This window comes from Ovis canadensis, chromosome 15 (assembly GCF_042477335.2).
Source record: "Ovis canadensis isolate MfBH-ARS-UI-01 breed Bighorn chromosome 15, ARS-UI_OviCan_v2, whole genome shotgun sequence".
Lineage (NCBI taxonomy): Eukaryota > Metazoa > Chordata > Mammalia > Artiodactyla > Bovidae > Ovis > Ovis canadensis.
In genome coordinates, this window is record NC_091259.1 from 39,449,038 (window position 1) to 39,471,976 (window position 22,939).

At 47.2% G+C, this 22,939-nt stretch overlaps 1 protein-coding gene across 1 annotated transcript in view; it reads left to right on the top strand.

Annotated features, from left to right (window-relative positions):
* GRIK4 (glutamate ionotropic receptor kainate type subunit 4) overlaps nt 1–22,939 on the top strand; it is a 401,597-nt gene that overhangs the window by 376,133 nt on the left and 2,525 nt on the right. The window contains exons 18-19 of the mRNA XM_069555411.1: nt 3,499–3,627; nt 20,505–20,623. Coding sequence (XP_069411512.1) covers nt 3,499–3,627; nt 20,505–20,623 — 248 coding nt within the window. The remainder of the gene's footprint in view (nt 1–3,498; nt 3,628–20,504; nt 20,624–22,939) is intronic.

Below are 22,939 nucleotides of genomic sequence, written 5' to 3' on the forward strand. Positions count from 1 at the left end.
ACTGAGTCAGCGTAGACAGCTGAGAGTGAGCAGGCGTGCTCTGATGTAGCTCTGAGGAGGCTAGAGAAGCTTGGCTTCCAGAAAAGTATCCCAGCTATGCCTACTAAAGGCAATGCCTGCTTTAGGCCTTCCCTCGCCGATGACTCCTTCACCAGAAGGTGAGGGGGAGCATGTTAACTGCTCACCATGGTTGTATTGGAGGTCTGGAAATGTCTCCCAAGTGTTTCAGACACATACCCTTCCCCCAACACCATGGAGAGTCATGTGGCACAGGGCTGACTTCAGACAAGGTTGTCCTGTGCGAGGCAGCAGGGAAAGCAGCAGGGATGGAAGAAATCAGATCATGTGGGGAAATTGATATACAGTGCATGCATCTTTGCTATGATCTTGCACAATTCTTCCTCTCTCTCTTTTCTTTTTAGTTGATTTACAGTGGTGTGGTGGTTTCAGGTGTATAGCAGAGTCATTCAGTAGACATATATATTTTTCAGACATATTGAGTAGAGTTCCATGTGCTGTACAGTAGGTCCTTGCTGGTTATCTATTTTATATATAGTAGTATTACACCCCTTCTCTGGATCATTACATAACTAAGAACTCTGTAAATTACGCGGCTCACTTATATCAGTGTCTTGTGAAGAGCATGGCTTTGAGGCAGGCAGATCTGGAAATGCACCCTGCTTCCTGACTGCAGGACCTTGGACAAGTGATTTAACCTCTCGGAGTCTCAGTTATCTCATTTTAAGGGGAAAGTCGCTCAGTCATGTCTGACTCTTTGCGACCCCATGGACTGTAACCTGCCAGGCTCCTCTGTCCATGGAATTCTCCAGGCAAAAGTTTTGGAGTGGGTTGCCATTCCCTTCTCCAAGGGATCTTCCTGACCCAGGGATCGAACCCAGGTCTCCCGCATTAAAGGCAGATTCTTTACTCCCTGAGCCACCAGGGAAGCCCATCTCATTTTAAAACCAGGTTTCTAATACCTAACTCAAAGGGTTATTTTGAAGGTTAAACCTAATTATCTGGTCTCACCATGGTATCTCATCACACTTAGCCTGTTTGGGGGAACATCAGGCCCTCCCCATCTTTTCCATCATTCCCTCTGTTACTTGATCAAAGCAGATGACTTCTTAAAGACTGCTCAGAAACCAAGCCCAGGAACATAGGCAGCAACACGATTCAACTCTTGAACCCTGTAATTTCTGACACTAGTAGGTCTATAACCCAGAAGCCTCACTCAGGGTGCCTGCATGCTCTCCGCTTAGCATCATATTTCATGGAGTCCATTAACATTACAGATCGTGGGCCCCTTTGAGAAATTTACTGGTTGACATTTTGTTTCAAGATGGTGGAGTGAACCACAAAATGAACCTAAGTTGCACCTTGATAATACTCTAGCAGTTTAACATATTTAACTGAAATGTCAAGTGTTTCAAAAGTTTTCATAGAGGAAAACCCTATAGAGAGTTGACACGAAGCTGACTGACTAGAAATTCTCATCGATAACCAATGAAAAGGGGAGTGAAATGCATTGGTTCTGTGTCTGAAGTGATGCTGTTTCCACTTGTATTACTTTAATCTTATCCCACCTGCAAGGTAGATGTGGTCCTTCCCATCCTAGAGGATAGAACCGAGATTCAGGGTTGATAAGTTACTTGTCCAAGGTCACAGAATAGGTGGAGAGAGAAACTGGGCTTGAGCCTAGGGTGCCTGTCTCAAATCTAACATTTTGCCTCCCAGACCGTGTGGACAAAAGGGTACCCAGCTCGACAGAACAGGATAGATGGGAAGGGTGAACTATGAGCTAGCCCAGGTTGTCAGGCTGGGAAGAGCACTGCAGAGTCGATTGATAAGACAGAATTTAGGTCCTAAAGACAAGCATGTGTGTCCTTCTTAAGTGAGAGGTAAGGGCATAAACAAATAAGCAATGTGATTGGACCCAGGAAAATTAAGGGAAACGGAACAAGGAATGAGATGGGTAAGTAGTTTAGGAGCTAAGTAGGCAAGCATGGAGTAAGCAGAATAATCCTTTGCTGGGGCCCTTGGTATGCTATAGAGATTAGGCTGAAGAAGCCTTGAAAACTGCTCAAAATGCCTTGTCGGGTGGACACTTGCTTCTAAACCTGGAATGTTCATTAGTCTCACCATCTAACACCATCTGTTAGTTCAAGTAGCCATTCACTTCAGATGTGTGTTAAGCACCTGCTATATGTGAGGTGCTGTTGACATTCACCCAGTTTTCGTTCAGTGCTGCAGGCTTGCGGTTTGAATGCCCAAGCATAGTTGTATCTATAGCAGGGAAGTTTCTATCTATGGAGTCATGGGCTGTTAGAGTCCTAAGAGATCTGGGAACTGATCTGATTCCATGGCCCAGCGGCCCGGCACTACCTTGGAGCTTGTTAGAAATGCACTCTCAGCCGCCACCCCAGACCCACTGAATCAGAGTCTGCGGGCCTCAAATCCCCAGGGGATTCCAATGTGCATGAAAGTTTGAGCGCAGGCATCTATTTGTTCCAGCTCCTGCCTGTATCCTTCACCAGAGCCCTTTCCCCCAGACCATCTGTCCACAGCAGGCCTTCACAGAGCTTAGACAAGAACCTGGGTAGCTTAGTTGCTTTCCAGACTCTTGGCAGCTTTTTCTTAATGATTTCAGACCTCAGCCTGGGCTGGGGCATTGAGCTTTCCATGGTTTCGTTTAAGCCTGTTTCTGTGATTAAATCTAAATTCCGGGACCAGAGCTCCTTGACGGTATTCCATTTGAAAATTAAAAAAAGAATTGCTCTCAACTAAGCCTTCGGTTTGAGGAGGTGAGGGGAGCGATGTAGACAGGGTGGTGGACAAAGTCAGGGTTCTGGGGCACCCAGTGGGCAGCTGTGAGGGTGGGGGATGCCCCAGACAGGTTCTCCATGCAGATAGAGCCACCCCTCTCTCTGGGTGGCTTTTCTCTTATTGGTGGCTGCTCCTGGTAAACAGTTGTTGGGTGTAATGTAGTGAGAGTTACAAATGGCAGAGAAACTAATTTAAATAAAGTCGAGAGTAGGCAGCTGATGGACAGCAAGGTTTGTGTCACAGAAGATGTCTCTCCTTGGCCTCCCGGAGGCAGGCAGATGGGGAGCTTTTGCAACCAGTTCCCCGCATGCCGGTGGGTTCACCCAGGTAGAACGCAGTGGCACCTGGATGGGGAGGTGGGAGACGCAGCTGTCTATCACTTGACCCACAGTGGGGTCTTGGCCATGGGCTGGGCGTGCCAGTCAGCGTGGAGAGAAGGGAAGTAGAAATACCTGGTGCCCCACTTGGAGCCAGAACGCAGTCCTCTCCACGGAGAGTCCCAGCCTGAGCACTGTGGAGAGCTGTGCTCCTGCGGGGACCCCACCCTCGCCCCTCCTGTGCTTCATGGGTGGGTGGTGGGGGGTGGCAGGGAGGTTGAGACCTGGCCGGGGAGCAGAGAGATGCAGACGGGGCACTCACGTCCTGTGTTTCGGGCTCTCCTGTGACCCCCAGGCTCCGTCTTTCGGGACGAGTTTGATCTGGCCATTCTCCAGCTGCAGGAGAACAACCGCCTGGAAATCCTGAAGCGCAAGTGGTGGGAAGGGGGCAAGTGCCCCAAGGAGGAGGACCACAGAGCCAAAGGTAAGGGCAGCTGGGGCCCCCCTCCTGCCTGGGAGACCAGAGCTGCTTGTCTCTGGCTTCCAAATCCCAGGTCATTACAGGTTGAAAACAAGCCTCGAAAGGAGCCCAGGGCCAGGCTGGGACCGGCTAGGGTCAGCCCTGTCCCCAGGTCTCAGCTCCCTGTAGGGTATCCACTCCCGCCTGCTCCCAAGTCCTACAGATGCTAACCCTGCCACGTCTCTCGAGTCCAGTCATTTCTGCGCCAGCACCACCTCTTCCACTGTGGCCTGCCTGTGTCCCTGGCACCCCACAACCGCATGATTACAACAGCCTGGCTTCTTTTTCCCATTTTTGCCTTCTTCAGTGTTCTCTCTGGGGCTTCCCAGTGGCGCTAGTGGTAAAGAACCCACCTGCCAGTGCAGGTTAGATGTAAGAGACTCAGGTTCAATCCTTGGGTCAGGAAGATCCCCTGGAGGAGGGCATGGCAACCCCCTCCAGTATTCTTGCCTGGAGAATCCCATGGACAGAGGAGCCTGGGGGCTGCAGTCCACAGCGTCACAGAGTCAGACACAACTGAAGCCACTCCGCACTCACACACACAATGTTCTCTCCACTAGGAGCCTTAAAAAGGTAACTCTTTTTAAGATGCACATAAGATTGCAGCCTTGGGGGTTTCCCTGGTGATTCAATGGTTAAGACTCTGCCCCTTCACTGCAAGGAGTGTGGGTTCGATCCCTGGTCAAGGAAGTTCCTCATGCTGTGAGGTGCAGCCAAAGGGGAAGAAAAGAGATTGCAGCCTTGGCCTAGACAAACCTTACAATGGTTCCCATCTCACTCAGAATAAAACTCAAGCTTTCTATGACTCCCGACCCTACCTGATCTCTTCCCTCGTTTTCTTCCTGCTCCCCAAGCCTGCTCCTTCAGAAGCTCCCTCAGAGGGGCCATCAAGTCCCCACCCTGCACACCTCTCCCCTTCCTCTTAACTGCTTTATTTCTCTTTTCAGACTTTGTCACTACCTGATATTATTATTTTCTATTAATCTGTTTACTTTCTGCCTCTTCTAGAACATAAGTTCCATGAGGGCAGAGTTTGTCTTCCTCACAGGGCTGTCCACTGGGCCTGGCACATGAATATTATATTGAATGAATGAATGAATGTTAAATCCAGCTGGATAGAGAGCAGGCACTGACTGCCGTGAAGTTGAGGAGGGGCTTCCCCTGTGGCTCAGTGGTCAAGAATCTGCCTGCTATGCAGGTGTCACAGGAGACATGAGTTCAATCCCTGGGTCAGGAAGATCCCCCGGAAGATGGCAACCCACTCCAGTGTTCTTGCCTGGAGAATCCCTTGGACAGAGGAGCCTGGAAGGCTAACAGTCCATAGGGTTGCAAATAGTTAGACATGACTGAACCCACTTAGCACGCATGCACGAGGGTCCTGAACACATAGCATTTTCTGTCAGGGGAATATACACCCTGGCTTACCCAGGACAATCTCGGACTACATATCTGCTGTAGATCAGTTAAGGCCTGTTAGTTATTTTCAGAATGCCCTTTCATTCTCCAAATGTCCTGGTTTGAGCAATAAATCATCTGGTCACCCCAGTGATCTACTGCAGCCTTGCTAAAATATGCAGTGAGTTTACCTATACACACTGTCCCCTGGGGAGGCAGCAGAGGAATAAAATGGATGATCCCTGTACTTCCCCTCTTGGCTTGGCGTGAGTGATTATCCAGGATGAGACAGTGAGGGAGTGACTTTGTGTTCCTAAGTGTCTCCATGTGCATCTCGATCCTGCAAGGAGAAGGCTCAGGAATACAGGGGCAGCCCTTAGTCATTTAGAATATCATCTCTTTTTTTTTGGCCGCACCTTGCAGCATGCAGGATCTTAGTTCCCTGACCAGGGATCAAACCTGTGTCTCCTGCAGTGGAAACACAGAATTGTAACCACTGGACCACTAGGGAAGTCCTGATCTGGAGTAATTTAAAATAGAAACAGAGAGGTGGACCTGGGACCCAGAGTGAAACAGGAGAAATGTCCAGGTTTCTGGCACCCTAAAGCCCTTGATCCTCCTCTAGCACTCTCCCTCCCACAGTGGGTTGGGTGCCTTCTGTGGCTTTGGATTGAGCACTCAACATGCTGCGTTGCAACTGTTGGTGTCTGCTGCCTGGTCAATGGCACCGTAGAGTGGCCCTGTCTCCGCTGCTCTACGTCCCTGGCCTCCCCTGCAGAGACTGACGTGTAATAGGGACTCAGTGAAAGTGTGTGGGATATGTGTTTAAAGCCACTGACTGACAGATGTCAGAAGACACTGCTTCCAGTCCCCCTGGCCACACTAGGGTGTTGAATGACACTGCTGTGATGGTTTCCTGGGCAGCCTTCATGGCCAGAGCTCTCCACTCTGTAGAGCTGTTCCTGACTCTGACAGCTAACATATGTGGGGATGCGGGGAGGCTGTAGATGAAGGAGACTGATCAAAACAGGGGTGGCCAAGAGCAAGGGCTCAGAGAGCTGCAGGGACCCCACCAGCTCTGGCTGCTCCAAGCCTCCCTCCTCTTCTCCTTCTCACTGGTGATGAGGTCCCCCGCTTTCCTTCCCTTTGTAAACCTGATCCTATTTGATCTTCTGAAGCCTGGTTCCCCTCGAGACTCACTATTGAGTTATCCCAACTCTCCAGTTTCCCCATCCTAAGTCTCCAGTTTCCCCTTTCATCCCTGACCGCTAAACCCAGCCCCTGGCCCTTGCCCTTTGTTCACTTAGTATTTGTGTTTATTTTCACCGGTAATCTATAGAGGAACATTTGGAGGGCAGCAGATTGGCAAGGACATAATGATGACTCAGGAGCTGGGACCTTATGGTTTTCATTCAGGGACCTCAATTTAGATCATCTCTGTCCCATTCACGATTTCACCCAGAGTCCAGTGGAATCCCCCCCACTGCCCAAGAATGGAGCTTATCAAACTTTTGCCCCCCTGCACACCTGCTTGTTCTGCCGACAGCCGCTACGTTGGTTCTCTCCCCTGAAGCAGTGTGCACAGGGCTCAAAATCATGAATAGTGGGTCAAGTGGACTCTGCACCATAGATGGCCTTGTTATTTACACTGTAAAATGTCTTTAAGCCTTAGTTTCCTTCTCTGGAAAACAGAGCTAAAAATAATAATGACCCTCCTTGGGCTATTGCAGAGATCGAATGAGATAAATCATGTTAAATGCTTAGCAGGGCACCTGGTTCAAAGGAAATGAGAAGTGATTTTATTCTAAATTTTTTATCTAAATAAGCAACTGAGGTCTGAATAGTGTTCACAAGTGCATCTGTCCACCCTGTATTCCTCCAGGCTACATAGCTCTTCTTCAACACATAGGGCATTAGTTTTCTGTTAATAGTTGTTCCCTATGGACTGTGAAAACCTTAAGGACAGAGTCTGTGTCATATGCATTTTTCTATCCCAGTGACCAGCATATCATTTGACATTTCATTAGTGCTTGATGCAAGGAATGGAAAGGAATGAATGAATCAGCCATCATCTCAAGGACCTACAGACTCGTCCTACTTCCTAAGTCTGTTTTCCTCCAGACAGCCCTGATATCCAGGCAGTGGATGGAAATTGTTTACAGAGACCCCACTGCCTCCTTGACCTCGGGCGTGGGGTAGCTCGTCTCGGCCGCCGCTCCTGACCTTGGGCGTGGTATAGCTTATGCCAGCAAATTTGGAAAACTCAGCAGTGGCCACAGGACTGGAAAAGGTCAGTTTTCATTTCAATCCCAAAGAGAGGCAATGCCAAAGAATGCTCAAACTACCACACAATTGCACTCATCTCACACGCTAGTAAAGTAATGCTCAAAATTCTCCAAGCCAGGCTTCAGCAATACGTGAACTGTGAACTTCCAGATGTTCAAGCTACTTTTAGAAAAGGCAGAGGAACCAGAGATCAAATTGCCAATATCTGCTGGATCATCGAAAAAGCAAGAGAGTTCCAGAAAGACATCTATTTCTGCTTTATTGACTATGCCAAAGCCTTTGACTGTGTGGATCACAATACACTGTGGAAAATTCTTCAAGAGATGGGAATCGCAGACCACCTGACCTGCCTCTTGAGAAACCTATATGCAGGTCAGGAAGCAACAGTTAGAACTAGACATGGAACAACAGTCTGGTTCCAAACAGGAAAAGGAGTAAATCAAGGCTGTATATTGTCACTCTGCTTATTTAACTTCTATGCAGAGTACATCATGAGAAACTCTGGGCTGGAAGAAGCACAAGCTGAAATCAAATTTGCTGGGAGAAATATCAATAACCTCAGATATGCAGATGACCCCACCCTTATGGCAGAAAGTGAAGAGGAACTAAAAGTCTCTTGATGAAAGTGAAAGAAGAGAGTGAAAAAGCTGGCTTAAAGTTCAACATTCAGAAAACCAAGATCATGGCATCTGGTCCCAACACTTCATGGGAAATAGATGGGGAAACAGTGGAAACAGTGTCAGACTTTATTTTTTCTGGGCTCCAAAATCACTGCCGATGGTGACTGCAGGCATGAAATTAAAAGATGCTTACTCCTTGGAAGGAAAGTTATGACCAACCTAGATAGTATATTCAAAAGCAGAGACATTACTTTGCTGACTAAGGTCCGTCTAGTCAAGGCTATGGTTTTTCCAGTGATCATGTATGGATGAGAGAGTTGGACTGTGAAGAAAGCTGAGCACCAAAGAATTGATGCTTTTGAACTGTGGTGTTGGAGAAGACTCTTGAGAGTCCCTTGGACTGCAAGGAGATCCAACCAGTCCATTCTAAAGGAGATCAGTCCTGGGTGTTCATTGGAAGGACTGATGCTGAAGCTGAAACTCCAATACTTTGGCCACCTCATGGGAAGAGTTGACTCACTGGAAAAGACCCTGATGCTGGGAGGGATTGGGGGCAGGAGGAGAAGGGGACAACAGAGAATGAGATGGCTGGATGGCATCACTGACTCAATGGACATGGGTTTGGGTAGACTGTGGGAGTTGGTGATGGACAGGGAGGCCTGGCATGTTGTGATTCACGGGGTCGCAAAGAGTCGGACACGACTGAGCGACTGAACTGAACTGACCACTGCCTCCAACAAACAGTGGCTGTGTATCAGGCACTGTGCTGGGCTCTGAAAGTATGAAAAGCAATGAGACGTGGCCCTGCCCTCAAGAGGCTTAGCACCTAGAGAGAGGTGCAGATCATCACTGTAACAATCACAATGCCGAGATGCTTTCATAGAGCTGGAGAGAAGGTATTATATTATGAAGCCCCAGGGCAATACTTCTGAGCAATATTAAGGGAAGGTTTACAGAGACAGGGGGCCTGGACCATGAAACATCCATTAGGAGTCACAGCTCTATTTGTTCATCTTCATTCTATTTATTTACTTGGCTCTGCTGGGCCTTCACTGCTGCACAGGCTTTTCTCTGTTGTTGTGAGTGGGCTTCTCATTGCAGTGGCTTCTCTTGGTGCAGAGCACAGGCTCCGGGGCACATGGGCGTCAGTAGTTGTGGCTCCTGGGCTCTGGAGCACAGGCTCGATAGGGATTGAACCTGAGTTACCTGCATTCGTAGGCAGATTCTTTACCACTGAGCCACCAGGGAAGGCCCGGGAAGTCACAGCTTTAGGAAGATTATGGAGCACAGCTGTCACACTCAGAAATTGGATTCAAAATGCAGGGTGAGGTTGGAGTTAAGAGGACATTGAAAAGTGGGTGAAGGCGTGTGGACAGCAGACCTGTGTCCCATGGAAGAAACGAACAGCAGAGGGGACTGCGCATGGACTTTTGGGGGTTCTGGGGACACAGTCACAAATGTCTCAAGCAGCCCAACATGTTTGGAATATCCTTAAAGTCTTCTGTTTTGTCCTAAAAACACATGTGAATTTTGCATCTGACAGCTGAATATGGGCATGTTTATGTAATGGAAAAACCCTTTTCTGGCCTAAACCCTGGGTAAAATTGTGTCCTAGGAAGATGTCCTAGGAACACCCCAGAGCTCTGCATGCACCTTGGCGCACTGTGAGCACACTGGACTGACTTGGTGACATTGGTGGCAGACCTCAAAGGTTCTGGCATGAGATGTGGCATCAAGAAAGCAGGTGTTGTGGATGGAGCTCTGAGCTGTCAGTGGCATTCATGGTCCCAGGGGACAGTCATTGCCTTGGGAGGAACAGAGAGGAGATACTGCCTTTAAGTTCTAAAAGAAGTTGTTCCAACTCAGCAGACACAATGTTCTTAGAAGTCAAGGTGTTTGATTTGCTAAAAAGTATTTTGGAATACAGAAGGCCAGTACCTGAAAAGAAGCTTGGTGGAAAGCTGACACTAGAACTTCAAAGACCCAGGCCACCCAATCTGCAAACCAGATAAAAAGATGCCCTCCTGAGAAGGGAGTTTCTGAGCAGGAAAGGATGTGTTAGAATTTGGAGGGTCCCTGAGAAGGAGCCTGGTGCCCAGCTGAGAGGTGGAGAGTGCCAGAGAGAACTCTGGATTTGTTGGGAATCCCTAGAGGCAAAGAGATTTTTGCTTCCTTCCAGAGTTTGGCAGACCCCAGAAATATGTGTCATGCTGCATGGAGTGGAGGGCGTGAGAGATGGCACGTGGGCACCAGGGGCAGAGAGGTCGCAGGGACAGGCCTGCATTTTCCAGGGTCCCAGACAAGGACACTGGAAACCTAACTCCATCCCCATGACAGAATCTCCTTGCCAACCTCAGACCTGAAATATATCCAGGAGTGAAAGGGAAACAGAGATAACACTGTATTTAACTGAATGTAAACCGGAAATTTCGGAGAAGGCAATGGCACCCCACTCCAGGACTCTTGCCTGGAAAATCCCATGGACGGGGGAGCCTTGTAGGCTGCAGTCCATGGGGTCGCGAAGAGTTGGACACAACTGAGCGACTTCACTTTCGCTTTTCACTTTCATGCATTGGAGAAGGAAATGGCAACCCACTCCAGTGTTCTTGCCTGGAGAATCCCAGGGACGGGGGAGCCTGGTGGGCTGCCGTCTATGGGGTCGCACAGAGTCGGACACGACTGAAGCGACGCAGCAGCAGCAGCAAACCTGAAATTTAAACATAAAGAAATCTCTGTGTTTTGGCAATCAGGTGAAAATAGGAGCCTGAGGTAGACATTTGGTACTTTTATAGGAAAATTAAGTTGTCGTTTTTGCAGCGTGGTTGGCTTGGGATATTCTTCCCCATTCCACAGAGGTTTTAAGAAGATTGTCTGACAGCAGAGCTCAGAATGGATGGAGGAGAGAGACAGGGAAAGCAGGCTCCCAGGGAAGATGGAAAGAAGTGAGCAGGAGGCTTCTCCCCACTCTGCAGTTGGGGACTGAATGTTCCCTGGCACGGAGAAGAGAACTGAGCAGATGAAGAGGGAAAATAAACAGTGGAAGTCATCCTTGCCCAGGTCTCATGTGCTTCAGAAGATGCTCAGGTTCTATCAACCAGCTGATGCTATCTTGCCTCCTTTCAGTCGTCCTTGGGTGCAAGATGGGGAGCCGTATTAATCACCAATGTGGTCCAAGAAGGGGCTGTGTGGGAGATGCTGTGCAAATCAGCGTAAGAGCCAGGGCTTTGGTTCCCAGCCCAGCCACAGCAGCTGGTGCCAGTTTAACGCAGTGACCCCATTTCTGCCATGGCTGAAACCCAAGCAGACATTACTCAGAGAGGCTGAAAGGCTTTCTGGCTGAGCAAAAGTCCACGTGACCTCTGCAAGCCAGGCCAGAGGCACTAACCTGGAAGCACCGGAGCCACTGCTTGGTTTGTGTGTGACAAATTAGCCATCAGACTTCCAGGATATAACTCACTGCTTGATAGACCTCCCCTCTCCTGTGGCAGAAGAACAGGAGCCAGCATGGCCTGGAAGCGCTCTTCCTTGAAGTCTTTCATGGGGGCCAGGAATAGAGACGCAGGATCATGTTTTTTCTTGAGTCTCAAACTGAACAAAGGGCAGTCCTTTTCATTTACTTTCCAAAGCAGCTCCTAGGAGATCTTTCTTTTATTGATTGGAATCCCTTGGCTTCCACATGGACCTAAAAGGAAGGAGGAGAAGATGGAGCAGACTGAGAGGGATGGAGGTGGAGGGAACTATGAAGGGGGTCCTTATCTCACAGACCTCTGAAGCTGAGAGTGACATCAATTAGGATGTTTCAGACAATGCATGGTGCCTGGCATAATCCTTTTCTACTGTGTTATCCTATTAAAATGTGATACATTTTAAAGAAAAGGATCTGATGCTGCCCCACTTCTAATCCAATATTATAGCTCCAGCATCGCTGCCAAATTCCAGAGAAGAATCCTAACATTGGGCTGATGCCACCAATCTGAGTTGTTCTTTTTTTTTTTTTTTTTTGCCAGGTCTTCCTTGGCTCTGATGAGAACCACAACATTACCCCTTGGCTTCATCTATCCCCATTTCTTTCCCTGCCTATAACTCAGTGACCAGCTCCCTGCATACAGAGCTGAAAAACACAGATCATGTGAAGGACAGGAGCATTACAAAAAGAAGCAGGCTTCATTCCAAGCTGTTTCATTTTCTTCTGCCTTGTCTTTTCAAAAACACTCATTTTATTTATTTTCTCACTCAGCTCCTATATAAAGAAATATCGCTAGCCACTCACAGGGGCCGACATCCCCATTCAAGGGGATTGTATTACCAAAGGCTTTGCAGAGCAATCGCCAGACAAAAAAGGTAGTCGGTGAATTCCAAGGAAATTAAATACTTTTATCTTGAAAAACACAAGCTCACAATCAGGCTTCAAAGGAACATAAATACAACACCGGGCTGTGAAAATCAGGATCCCCTTTCAAGGATGGAATAGAGGCCAGTGGCATTGACTCACAAAATCCTAAGAGAGCAGGAAGTTTGCTGTCTGGCATGGCGGGAATGAAAGTGTGAGACATCTTAGCAAGAGTGGGGGCGAGTGATGAGAGGGGTGGGGGGAATTGTGGGGACATTTTCCCTTCTCTGTCTTCCCTGGGGGCCCAGCTCTATTATGCTGGCTCTCTAGTTTCTCTGGAGAGAGCCAAGACTGGAAACCTGAATATGGGAGTTTAGATAGTGTCTCAAAGTGATGCTTGTGGAGAAAGCCTCTTCCTAAACAAATTGGATTGACTGCTCAGAGACAGGGAAACTCTGGGATTGGGGATAGGGGGAGGGCGGAAAGCGTGATCAGGAACAGAGGTGAACCATGGCCCAGTGTGTTTGCATCAAAGGAGGTCAACGAGTATAAAGACCCCAGCCGCAAAGTGAGGCAAGATTAAGTCAATGGATCTTCGATCCAAACATTTGATGTAATGTTCCCAAGGAGAGAAGGGGTTTTTATAAGTGGAATTCCCAGCCCATACACGGGCTTCCCTGGTGGCTCAGTGGTAAAGAATCCACCTGCAATGCAGGAGACACGAGTTGGATTCCTGGGTCAGGAAGAAGCCCTGGAAAAGGAAATGACAACCCATTCCAGTATTCTTGCCCGAGAAATCCCATGGATAGAGGAGCCTGCTGCTGCTGCTAAGTTGCTTCAGTCGTGTCCGACTCTGTGCGACCCCATAGACGGCAGCCCAACAGGCTGTCCCGTCCCTGGGATTCTCCAGGCAAGAACACTGGAGTGGGTTGCCATTTCCTTCAGCGCATGAAAGTGAAAAGTGGAAGTGAAGTCGCTTCAGTCATGTCCGACTCTGTGCGACCCCATAGATGGCAGCCCACCAGGCTCCTCCGTCCATGGGATTTTCCAGGCAAAAGTACTGGAGTGAGGTGCCATTGCGTTCTCTGATAGAGGAGCCTGGCGGGCTGCAAATCCATGGGGTCGCAGAAGAGTCGGTCATGACTGAGTACTAAACAACAGCACAGCCTCCCTCCCCAGTCACTCGGGACAGTGCTGGGGCAGTGGTCCAGGAATGACTTCAGTCACGGGGAGCCAGGTTGAGTTCTGTAATCATGCTTCTGCAGCACGAGGGACAATGGGGGCCCCCAGTTCCCCGGAGAGGTGGTGTAGGGTAGGGATACAGGCTTAGACTCCAGCTTCCATTTGAATCAGCCACTTCCGCTTGCCAGCTGTGGGGTCCTGGGCAAGTTACCTGATTCCAGTACCTTGGTTTCCTTATCTGGAACATGGAGGCAAGGGTAGTGCCAATTTCACAGGGCAACTGTTAGGACTGGATTAAAACGTGCAGCCTAGTAAGCTGGCTCATAGTAGACATTCATAAAGGTCAGCTTTATTTATATAAATGTTAGCTGGGCAGCCAGACTTACCTGGATTTCACATCTTAGCTCTGAAGACTTGGGCAAATTCTTGAAGTTCTCTGAATATCTGTTTCTTTAACTGTAAAATGCCTACAGTAGACCTTCTTTATAGTATTTTTCATGAGAATTGAATGAGATCTGAGGTGCTCAAGCTTATACTTTGATAAATTGTAAAGTGCCTCTTCTATAATTTTTATTTCGATAAGTTGCAAAATTTATCAGATGCGTTTCCCATCCCTTTTCTATTCTGTCGCTTTTCCTACCCTTATGCCATCACTGTTTCCAGAATCTGCTAAGGTCTAGTCAACAGATGTCATGATCGATGCAAGAAGGAATGGCAAGCTTAGTTTCACAGTCCTCAGCGGTGCACACGTGATGATTCACTTTGTATTTTCTGAAAAGGTTATGCAGGTCAGCTCATATATGGGCGAGTAAAGGTGCTGTTTACAACAAATAAGTCCATAGAGATGGGGCCATTTAATATATTTGCATGAATGTAGGTGAATGTGGCTCTGAATTTTTTTTCTTAATTTAGTTGCTAAGTCATGGCTGACTCTTTGCAACCCCATGGACTGTAGCTCTCCAGGATCATCTGTCCGTGGGATTTCCCAGGCAAGAATACTGGAGTGGGTTGCCATTTCCTTCTCCAGGGGATCTTCCTGACCCAAGGATCGAACCCTGGTCTCCTGCACTGGCAGGCGGATTCTTTACCGCTGAGCCGCCAGGGAGCTTCTAGACTCTGAATTAGTAAGTGCTTGAAAATCATATTGGTCAAAGAATCCACATTCTTATCAAATGTTGTCAGTCTGGAAGATTGCATCAAGCTTCAGCACCTAGCATAGTGCTCAGCTCATGGGAGCTTCTCAAGAAGGATGTGTTGACTGATGTCAAAGACAAAATACACTGCCTCCTAAAGGGATTGTGGTACCAGTCTCTCCTCTCTCTGCCCCTGCCACGTGACCCCTGTTGCCTCTGCCTCTTTGCTTCCCAGGCTCCCATTCAAAAGGAATTGTCCTGCCTTGCATTTGTAGATTTCCACAGGACCATCTGGAGATATGCATGGGTTTTAACGTCTGGGATATATGTGCACCTGAAGCCAGGAGGTGACTATTTGCTGGTCAGAACCAAAAGCAGAGCAGGTGGCTGGGTGGGTGGGTGGAGATTCAAATCTATTCAGAGATATTCCCTTGCAGGTGGCCCATTCCCCTCGGTGGTTCTGGAGACAGCATTCTTCATTTGCACATGTCAACTATCACTTGTGTTTGTGGGCAATCTGTGAATGACACCAAAGTTAGTCTTTAATCTACCAAAAGTTTATGGGGAGAGTTTGATTCCATTTTAGTTTAATAGTCTTACTTCTGGGACCCAACTGAGCCTCAGAAACTCGTGTCAGGAAAATCTCAGTTTGAAAGCCATCTGTCTGAATGGCTTCTGTGTGGTCTTGCCTGAAGACGGGAGGGGCGGGGGTGATAAGATGACTCCAGTACAGGTGTGGAGGCATCTATGGGTGCATCGTGGGCCTTGGGGCCAGCCTGGAGGGAGTCCACATGACAGGCTCCCCTGAGTGACGGCTGTGAGCCGGGGAAGGCATCTGACTTCTAGGAGAATGACTGATGACGACGTTAACGGAACCGCTGCTCCCTCCTAACTGCTTCCCGCTTGCTCCCCACTCCATCTGTTTCTCAACTGCAACTCTGCCAGCAATCTATTCTTGCCTCCCCTTTCCAATAAGTTCCTAAAGGCACGAGCAGTATATAAGCCCCGCTCCTATTGGGAGGGGGCCGTTCAGCCTGGAGTCATCACGATGGAGCTGACAGCGCTGATTAACATGCTGGTCTTGAAACACGAGAAGCTGGGAAAGAGAGGCTGTGGGGTGTTTCACTGACTCATGGTTTCTACCAGAACCCTGTCTAAACCTAAGCTCCTCCAAGAAGCTTTCCCTTGCCTGATCAAGATATCCCAGTACAGATCACCTGTTTGTTTATAACTCTCCCCAGCCCCACCCCCCGCCCCCAGACCTTTTCAGGACGATGTACGGTCAAGTCCACATTGTGGATCATCCACGTCATGTTCAGCCCCACTTTGGCCAGCCATTCAGTACAATCTGGGCCATCTGCCTGTGCCACCAGGCTAGGAGAACTGGATGAGGGCTAGTGCTCAAACTCTCAGTCGTGTCTGACTCTGCGACCCCATGGACTGCAGCCCCCATGCTCCTCTGTCCATGGGATTTCTCAGGCAAGAGTACTGGAGTGAGCTGCCATTTCCTCCTCCAGGAAATCTTCCCGACCCAGGGAACAAACCCATGTTGTCTCTTACATCTCCTACACTGGCAGGCGGATTCTTTACCCCTAGTGCCACCTGGGAATAATAGATGAGGGCTGGCCCACTTTATTATTAATTTAAAAGCATTTGATTAGGAGTGAGTACATATCACAATATGAATCGAAAGTTTTGGGTAATGCAGGCTTCTATACCTGTGATGTCCTTATCCTCTTTCTGTCAGTTCATTTTTTCAACAAGCATTTATTGACTCTTATGATGGGCCATGATTGTGGTTTTACAGAGCTGAACAAGACATGGATCCTCCTCTCAAGGGAATCACAGTCTAGTGGGAAATCAAGGTATCTACATTAAACTAATGATTATTCTATGCAGTTTTAGAGTAATACAAGATGTATTAGAAATCTTCTGACCAGAAAGATCACTCGGGCACAGGCATGGTAAAGTTGAGAAGGACAGGCTGTGTGCAGAGAAATCATTTTGGAGTCTTCAGCCAAAGTCCAGGCAAAAGATGGTGGGGGCTTGAGCTAGGGAAGTGGTAGGAGAGACCGAGAGAAGGATAAGAAATTAAAAAGAATTTAGGAGGTTAAATCAGCAGAACAGTCCATGGAGGAGAGGCAAGAGACTCAGTGCAGGGAAATAGGAGAATATGCTTCAGAGCAGGCAAAGACAATTGAGAAGCCTGGGGGAGAGCAGAGAGCAATGGCTTCATGAAAAAAAGAAGGAAGAGGAAGTTCCCTGATGGGCCCATGGTTAGGATTTGGCAGTTTTACTGCTGTGGCCCAGGTTCAGTCCCTGGTTGGGGGAAATGAGATCCCAACAACCTCACAGTGTAGACAAAGGAAAAAAAAATTCAAAAAAGGGGTTGGTTGACAATGTCAAGTGTTACAGGAAGTCATTTAAGTTCAGGACTGGAAATTTTCTGATAGATTAGAAACAAAATGTTCAGTGGTGACCCTGATGAACTTGGTTTTAGTGGCACAAAACAAAATTTCATGGGATGACAAGTAAATATTCAGGAGGATAAAAGTGAATTCAGAGCACAGTCATTTTCTCCTTTAGATACCATAGGCAGATCACCTAGCACCTAAAAGCTTTTCTTGAGTGTCCAAAACTATGTTTGAAGTCTGAAAAAAATTATTAGCTTCAAAACACAAAAAGAAAACTGCTAAATTAAGTTGACATGTGTAATTAAATATCTCCAAGATGTAACACTGTTTCAACTTCATTAACTTTAAATTTAATATTCATGAAAACTTCATTACATTTAGAAACAATTTTTTTTCAGCTTGATTTTTCTCCTTTTGCAAACATTCTCTTATATGCACAACAACTGCTAAGAAATCACAGCCAATTTACATTAATTGTTGCTTGCCACTCTGTCTCATCAGAAGCAGAATTTTTAAAATGCATTTAACATACAATGTGGGTACATTTTCTTTTTGTTTCATGTGGGATGGGGCCTCCAACTGTAAGTGTTTTAAGAGCTGTCTTAAAATAGTTCTGATATAGACAAACTGTTTCAAAAAGCTTGGCCAGGGAAGAAAGGAAAAAAGAAGGGTATTCACTAGACAGAGCTGGAGGAAGGAGAAGGATTTTTTTTCTTTTTTAATTTTTAATTAATATTTTATATTGGAGTATAGCCAAGTAACAATGCTGTGATAGTTTCAGGTGGACAGAAAAGGGATTCAGTCATACGTATACATGTATCCATTCTCCCCCAAACTCCCCTCCTATCCAGGCTGCCACATAACATTTAGCAGAGTTCCCTGTGCTATACAATAGGACCTTGTTGGTTATCCATTTAAAATATAGTAGTGTGTAGACATTGATAAGAAGGGAAAGACTCGAGTGTGTTTTCGTGCTGAGGGAAAAAGCCAGTGGGGAAGACAAGATTGGGGAGGGCCAAGATTGGGACAGAGGGCGACAGGGAAACACTAGAGCCCAGATGGGGGAACTGGACCTGAGGGTAGAACGCCTCCTCTGCAGAAACACAAGGGGAGGTTGAGTTCCTAAAAGAGGATCCTAATCTTCTTTCTGGAGCTGAAGCTTCAATACTTTGGCCACCTGATACAAAGAGCCAACTCACTGGAAGACACCCTGATGCTGGGAAAGATTGAAGGCAAAAGGAGAAGGGGGTGACAGAGGATGAGATGGTTAGATACCATCACCAGCTCAATGGACATGAATGTGAGCAAACTCCGGGAGATAGTGGAGGACAGAGGAGCCTGGCATGCTGGTCCATGGGGTCCCAAAGAGTTGGACACGACTTAGTGACTGAACAACAGTGTTTTTTCTCTATCAGGCAGAACTATCTGAAGGTGATAGGAAAGTCCATGGTACCTCAACAGTCACTTGGGGCTCTGTTTACCTAAACAGGTGGGCCTCCTTGGTATCAGTTATCATTCCCCTTCACTGGGGAGCCCTTTCTCCACAGGGGCTGGCTGGAGAAACTGGTTAGTCCATGATGTTCAGGTGCATGTTCTAAAACCCGGTTCTCACCACCCCTAAAGCTACGGCTGCACACCCCAGCTAGATTCTTGGGGCATTCCCCCTTAAATGTCCCTTTTGTCTCTAATATTCCTATGATCAAAACCTTCTGCCTAAATTGTTCCAGGTTAGAGGAACAGGTCATCAAAGAAGCCCGAGCACCTTCCTCCTGGAAGGAAGAAATCTACTCCAAACTCTATATGCGTTCCCTTAGAACTGAGTTTTTGTCTCTTGTTTTTGATTATTCAAAATAGAGGATGTTGTATTCATGCAGGTCCTCAAGAGCTGGCTGTGTGGACCTGCAGACCAGAGTGTGTAACCCGTTGGGTGCATTCACGATGTGAGCTCTTGGAGTAGCAGATTATTAGTATAGGCAGGTGCTGTGCCACGCTGTTATTTCAGAAACAAAACAAAAACCAAAAAAACCGAGACATTCACTTGAGGCTTTGTGAGGGGAAACCCAAGGCATCTTGAAATGGCTAGGCAGGGATATTTTTCCAGCTTTCCCAAGTACAGGAAGCAGTGTCAGATTTCTGCTCCTAAACCCTGGTTCATCTCAGCGTTGCAAAACGCTGGCTCTCCCTGACACGACATAGCTCTGTGTCCCATGAGGGCACTGCTGGTTGAACAGACACTCAAAACGTGCAAGTATTCAGGAAGAGCACAGGAGGGAAGCCACGCTCTTGGCACTTTCCTAGATAAAAGCTGCTTTTAGATTTATGATTATGGCCCCTGGTGAATCAGAGTTTCATGTGTTTCTGACACTCCCCCCTCCCCAAAAAGCATCCAGTTACATAGCTAATGTGGTGCTTGACATTGCAGAAGTGAAACAACCGTATAATTCTAGAAATATTTGTTAAGTACATGTTATTTGGACAGTTATCATACTAGAAAGTGAGGTTATAACCATATATGGTGCCTGACTTGAAGAAACTTAGCTATGTACGATGCTTTCCCAAATACCAATTTGCAAACAAATTTTAGGCCTGGCTGGAAAAGAATCACCTGTGAAATGCATTTAAAAATACAGATTCCTAGGCATCATTTCCAGAGGTAGGGATTCCATAGGTCTAGGGTAAGGACTAGGGATCTATGTTTTTAATGAGCTTCCCAGATGGTTCTGATGGCCTTCAGGTTTGGGAACTACTGGTCTGGTGGAATAAAAAGTTTTACTTTCCAAGGAAATATTTTAGTAACATGTTGACACAGATAAGTAAAAGAAACTTTTTTCTATCCACAGTTTAGTTACAAGTTTTTTATATCCATAGATATAAATGGCTTTATATCAAGCAAACGCAGTGTTAGGAAGATTGACTACATTTTTGTGAAACAGCTAGAATTTGCTGGTATTTTGATATCATTGTTATTGTTGCTGTATAGTCGCTAAGTTGTGTCTGACTCTTTTGCAACCCCATGGACTGTAGCCAGCCAGGCTTCTCTGTTCATGGGATTTCCCAGGCAAGAATACCGGAGTGGGTAGCCATTTCCTTCTCCAGGGGATCTTCCCTATCCAGGGATCGAACTTGCATCTCCTGCATTGCAGGCGGCTTTTTTACCACTGAGCCACCTGGGAAGCCCTTTGGTATCTATAGGCGAAATCCAATTTTGCCTAAGCCCATTTTCAGAAAATGACCGCCACTCACACCCCAAGAAGCTTCTCACCAATCTCCTCCATTTGCATCTACATCCCCTTCCCCTCTTCTCCTCCAGCTGTGCTCTGCTTTTGTTTCAAAAGAATAATTATATCTCAGGGAACATGTGTGTAAAGCATCTACAAGTCTCAAGTGCTGGTAATTCAAATAACATTCAGCATTTTTCGTAGAATAATTATGTCTCCCAGCTCTTTTATGCTATTTTTTATTTGTTCTCACTTTCTTACAGGACTAGGAATGGAGAATATTGGTGGAATCTTTGTGGTTCTTATTTGTGGCTTAATCGTGGCCATTTTTATGGCTATGTTGGAGTTTTTATGGACTCTCCGACACTCAGAAGCGACTGAGGTAAACCTTCTAATGGGTATGACCTATATAGTGTTGGCAGGCAGGGCAAAGTTCAGAGGCTCATGCAGGGACAAAGGTCATTTCAGTCAGAACCTGTGAAATCCCACAGGAGGGTAGGGGGCCCACGGATTTAGCACAACTGTGATTTAAGGTATAGTATTAAAAGGAGAAGCAAGCAAAAGTAACCAGGTTACGATGGAAACAGTGGTTTTGGCTCTTCCATCTTAAGTATCTTTTTGCCTTGGAGGTAAAAGCTGTCTAGAGCTATTATCCTAATTCATGAGAGCTCAAAATGGCACCTTCCTTCTCAGAGATTTGGAAGAAGTTTAATTCTCAGACCTGTGACTTAGAAACTGGGCTAATTAAGCTTCACACAGATGGAAGAGTCTGAGAAGGAGGAAAAAGGCTATCCAATTGAACCCCTATTCTACCTCCTTGCATGCTACCTGCATTCTTTGTTTATTTTAATTGGGGTACAATTGCTTTGCAGTGTTGTGTTAGTTTTTGCTAAACGACAAAGTCAGTCAGCCATATGTGTACACATGTTCCCTCCCTCTCACCTCCCCTCCCCCCACCCTACCTCTAGGTCAACACAGAGCACAGAGCTGAGTGCCCTGTGCAATACAGCAGCTTCCCGTTAGCTATCTATGTTACCCATGGTATAGAGAGCAGTATGGAGGTTCCTCAAAAAACTAAAAATGCAACTGCCATCATTTGGTTTTTAAAGTATACTGGCATCGATCTCAATCTCCCCACTCCCGAGTGTCCTAAAATCTCTCTCCCTAACTGACACTGGAGAAGCAGCTCCTAACAACAGCCAACAGTCCAGGGCTCCTATAAGCCTCTGGGGTCCAGCCTCATGTAGGACCTCGATTTAACACAGCTCACCAGCCTCTTCCTCTTTCTCGTGTCCCCATAGGACTTCCAAGCCACCACCCACTCCTCATAACCCTTTGCTACTTCAGGACTAATGTTCCCTCCTATCTCACCAAGAGATCAGGAGTGACCAGCCCCCACTGAAGATCACCGCCTTAAAAATCCATCCACAGCTGGAGCCATGCTTGGGGCTGCCTCATGTGCTCTGGTCACCCCTCCACCTCATTCTCAACTTTCCTCAGCTCCCCTAGGATTATCCTTTTCCTCTCCTTTATTTTTCCTCCCTGGTCTCTTCCCCAAGTCCACAGCTATACTAATGTTTATCCCATAGTCTCAAATAACAGCCATGTTACGATTGCTCTTGCCCTGCCTCTGTTACTATTGCTCTTGCCCTGCCTCTCTCCTCTTGCAAGCCCAGGTGATCCACTGCCTCCACCTCCGTGTTCTCACCTCCCATTCTGGACTCACTCAAGGACAGCTGGCTTCTCCCCACCTCTGCCCTGAAAGGTCATGGATAAGAGGCCTGACCCCTCCCAGTGAACAAAACCAAAAGATAACCCACTGGGCCTTACTGGACCTCAGTGTGGCCCTTGATGAAGTGGGCAGTTCCTTCTAGAACTCTTTCCTCCCTTGCCCTGCCTGCTCCAGACTCTCTTGGTTCCCCACCTCCTTCTCTCTTTAGCATTACTGGCTCTCTTCCTCCATCTGCTCCTTCAACAATGATGCTCACACGTCTCCCTAAGACCTCATTCAGGTGTTCCTTTCCTTGTGAAACCTTCCCCACGTCTCCTGCCTTCTCCCCCAAATCAGAACGCTACTCATTTCTCCTCCCTTCCACCACCCCTGTAACCTGAGCATAGAGCATTCACACAGTGTGCCAGTTATTTTCAAACCAGCCTGGTTACTAGGCATTTTACTACCCAAAATAAGGACTCAGTCTTTTGTGTCAGTATTCCCACTACAAAGCACAGTATTTGGTACTTAGTTGACAGTCAACAACAGTTGGAGAAGGAAATGGCAACCCACTCCAGTACTATTGCCTGGAAAATCCCATGGACAGAGGAGCCTGGTAGGCTGCAGTCTATGGGGTCGCAAAGAGTTGGACACGATTGAGTGACTTCACTTCACTTGACAGTCAATACATATATGTTGGTATATTCTGTCACGCAGATTAGGCAGGAGATGGTAGGCTGCAGTTCATAGGGTCGCGAAGAGTCGGACACGACTGAGAGACTTCACTTTCACTTTTCACTTCCATGCATTGGAGAAGGAAATGGCAACCCACTCCAGTGTTCTTGCCTGGAGAATCCCAGGGACAGGGGAGCCTGGTGGGCTGCCGTCTATGAGGTCGCACAGAGTCAGACATGACTGCAGCGACTTAGCAGCAGCAGCAGATGCTTTTGTTATTATTAGAAGCACAGAGAAGTCAAGACTTGCATA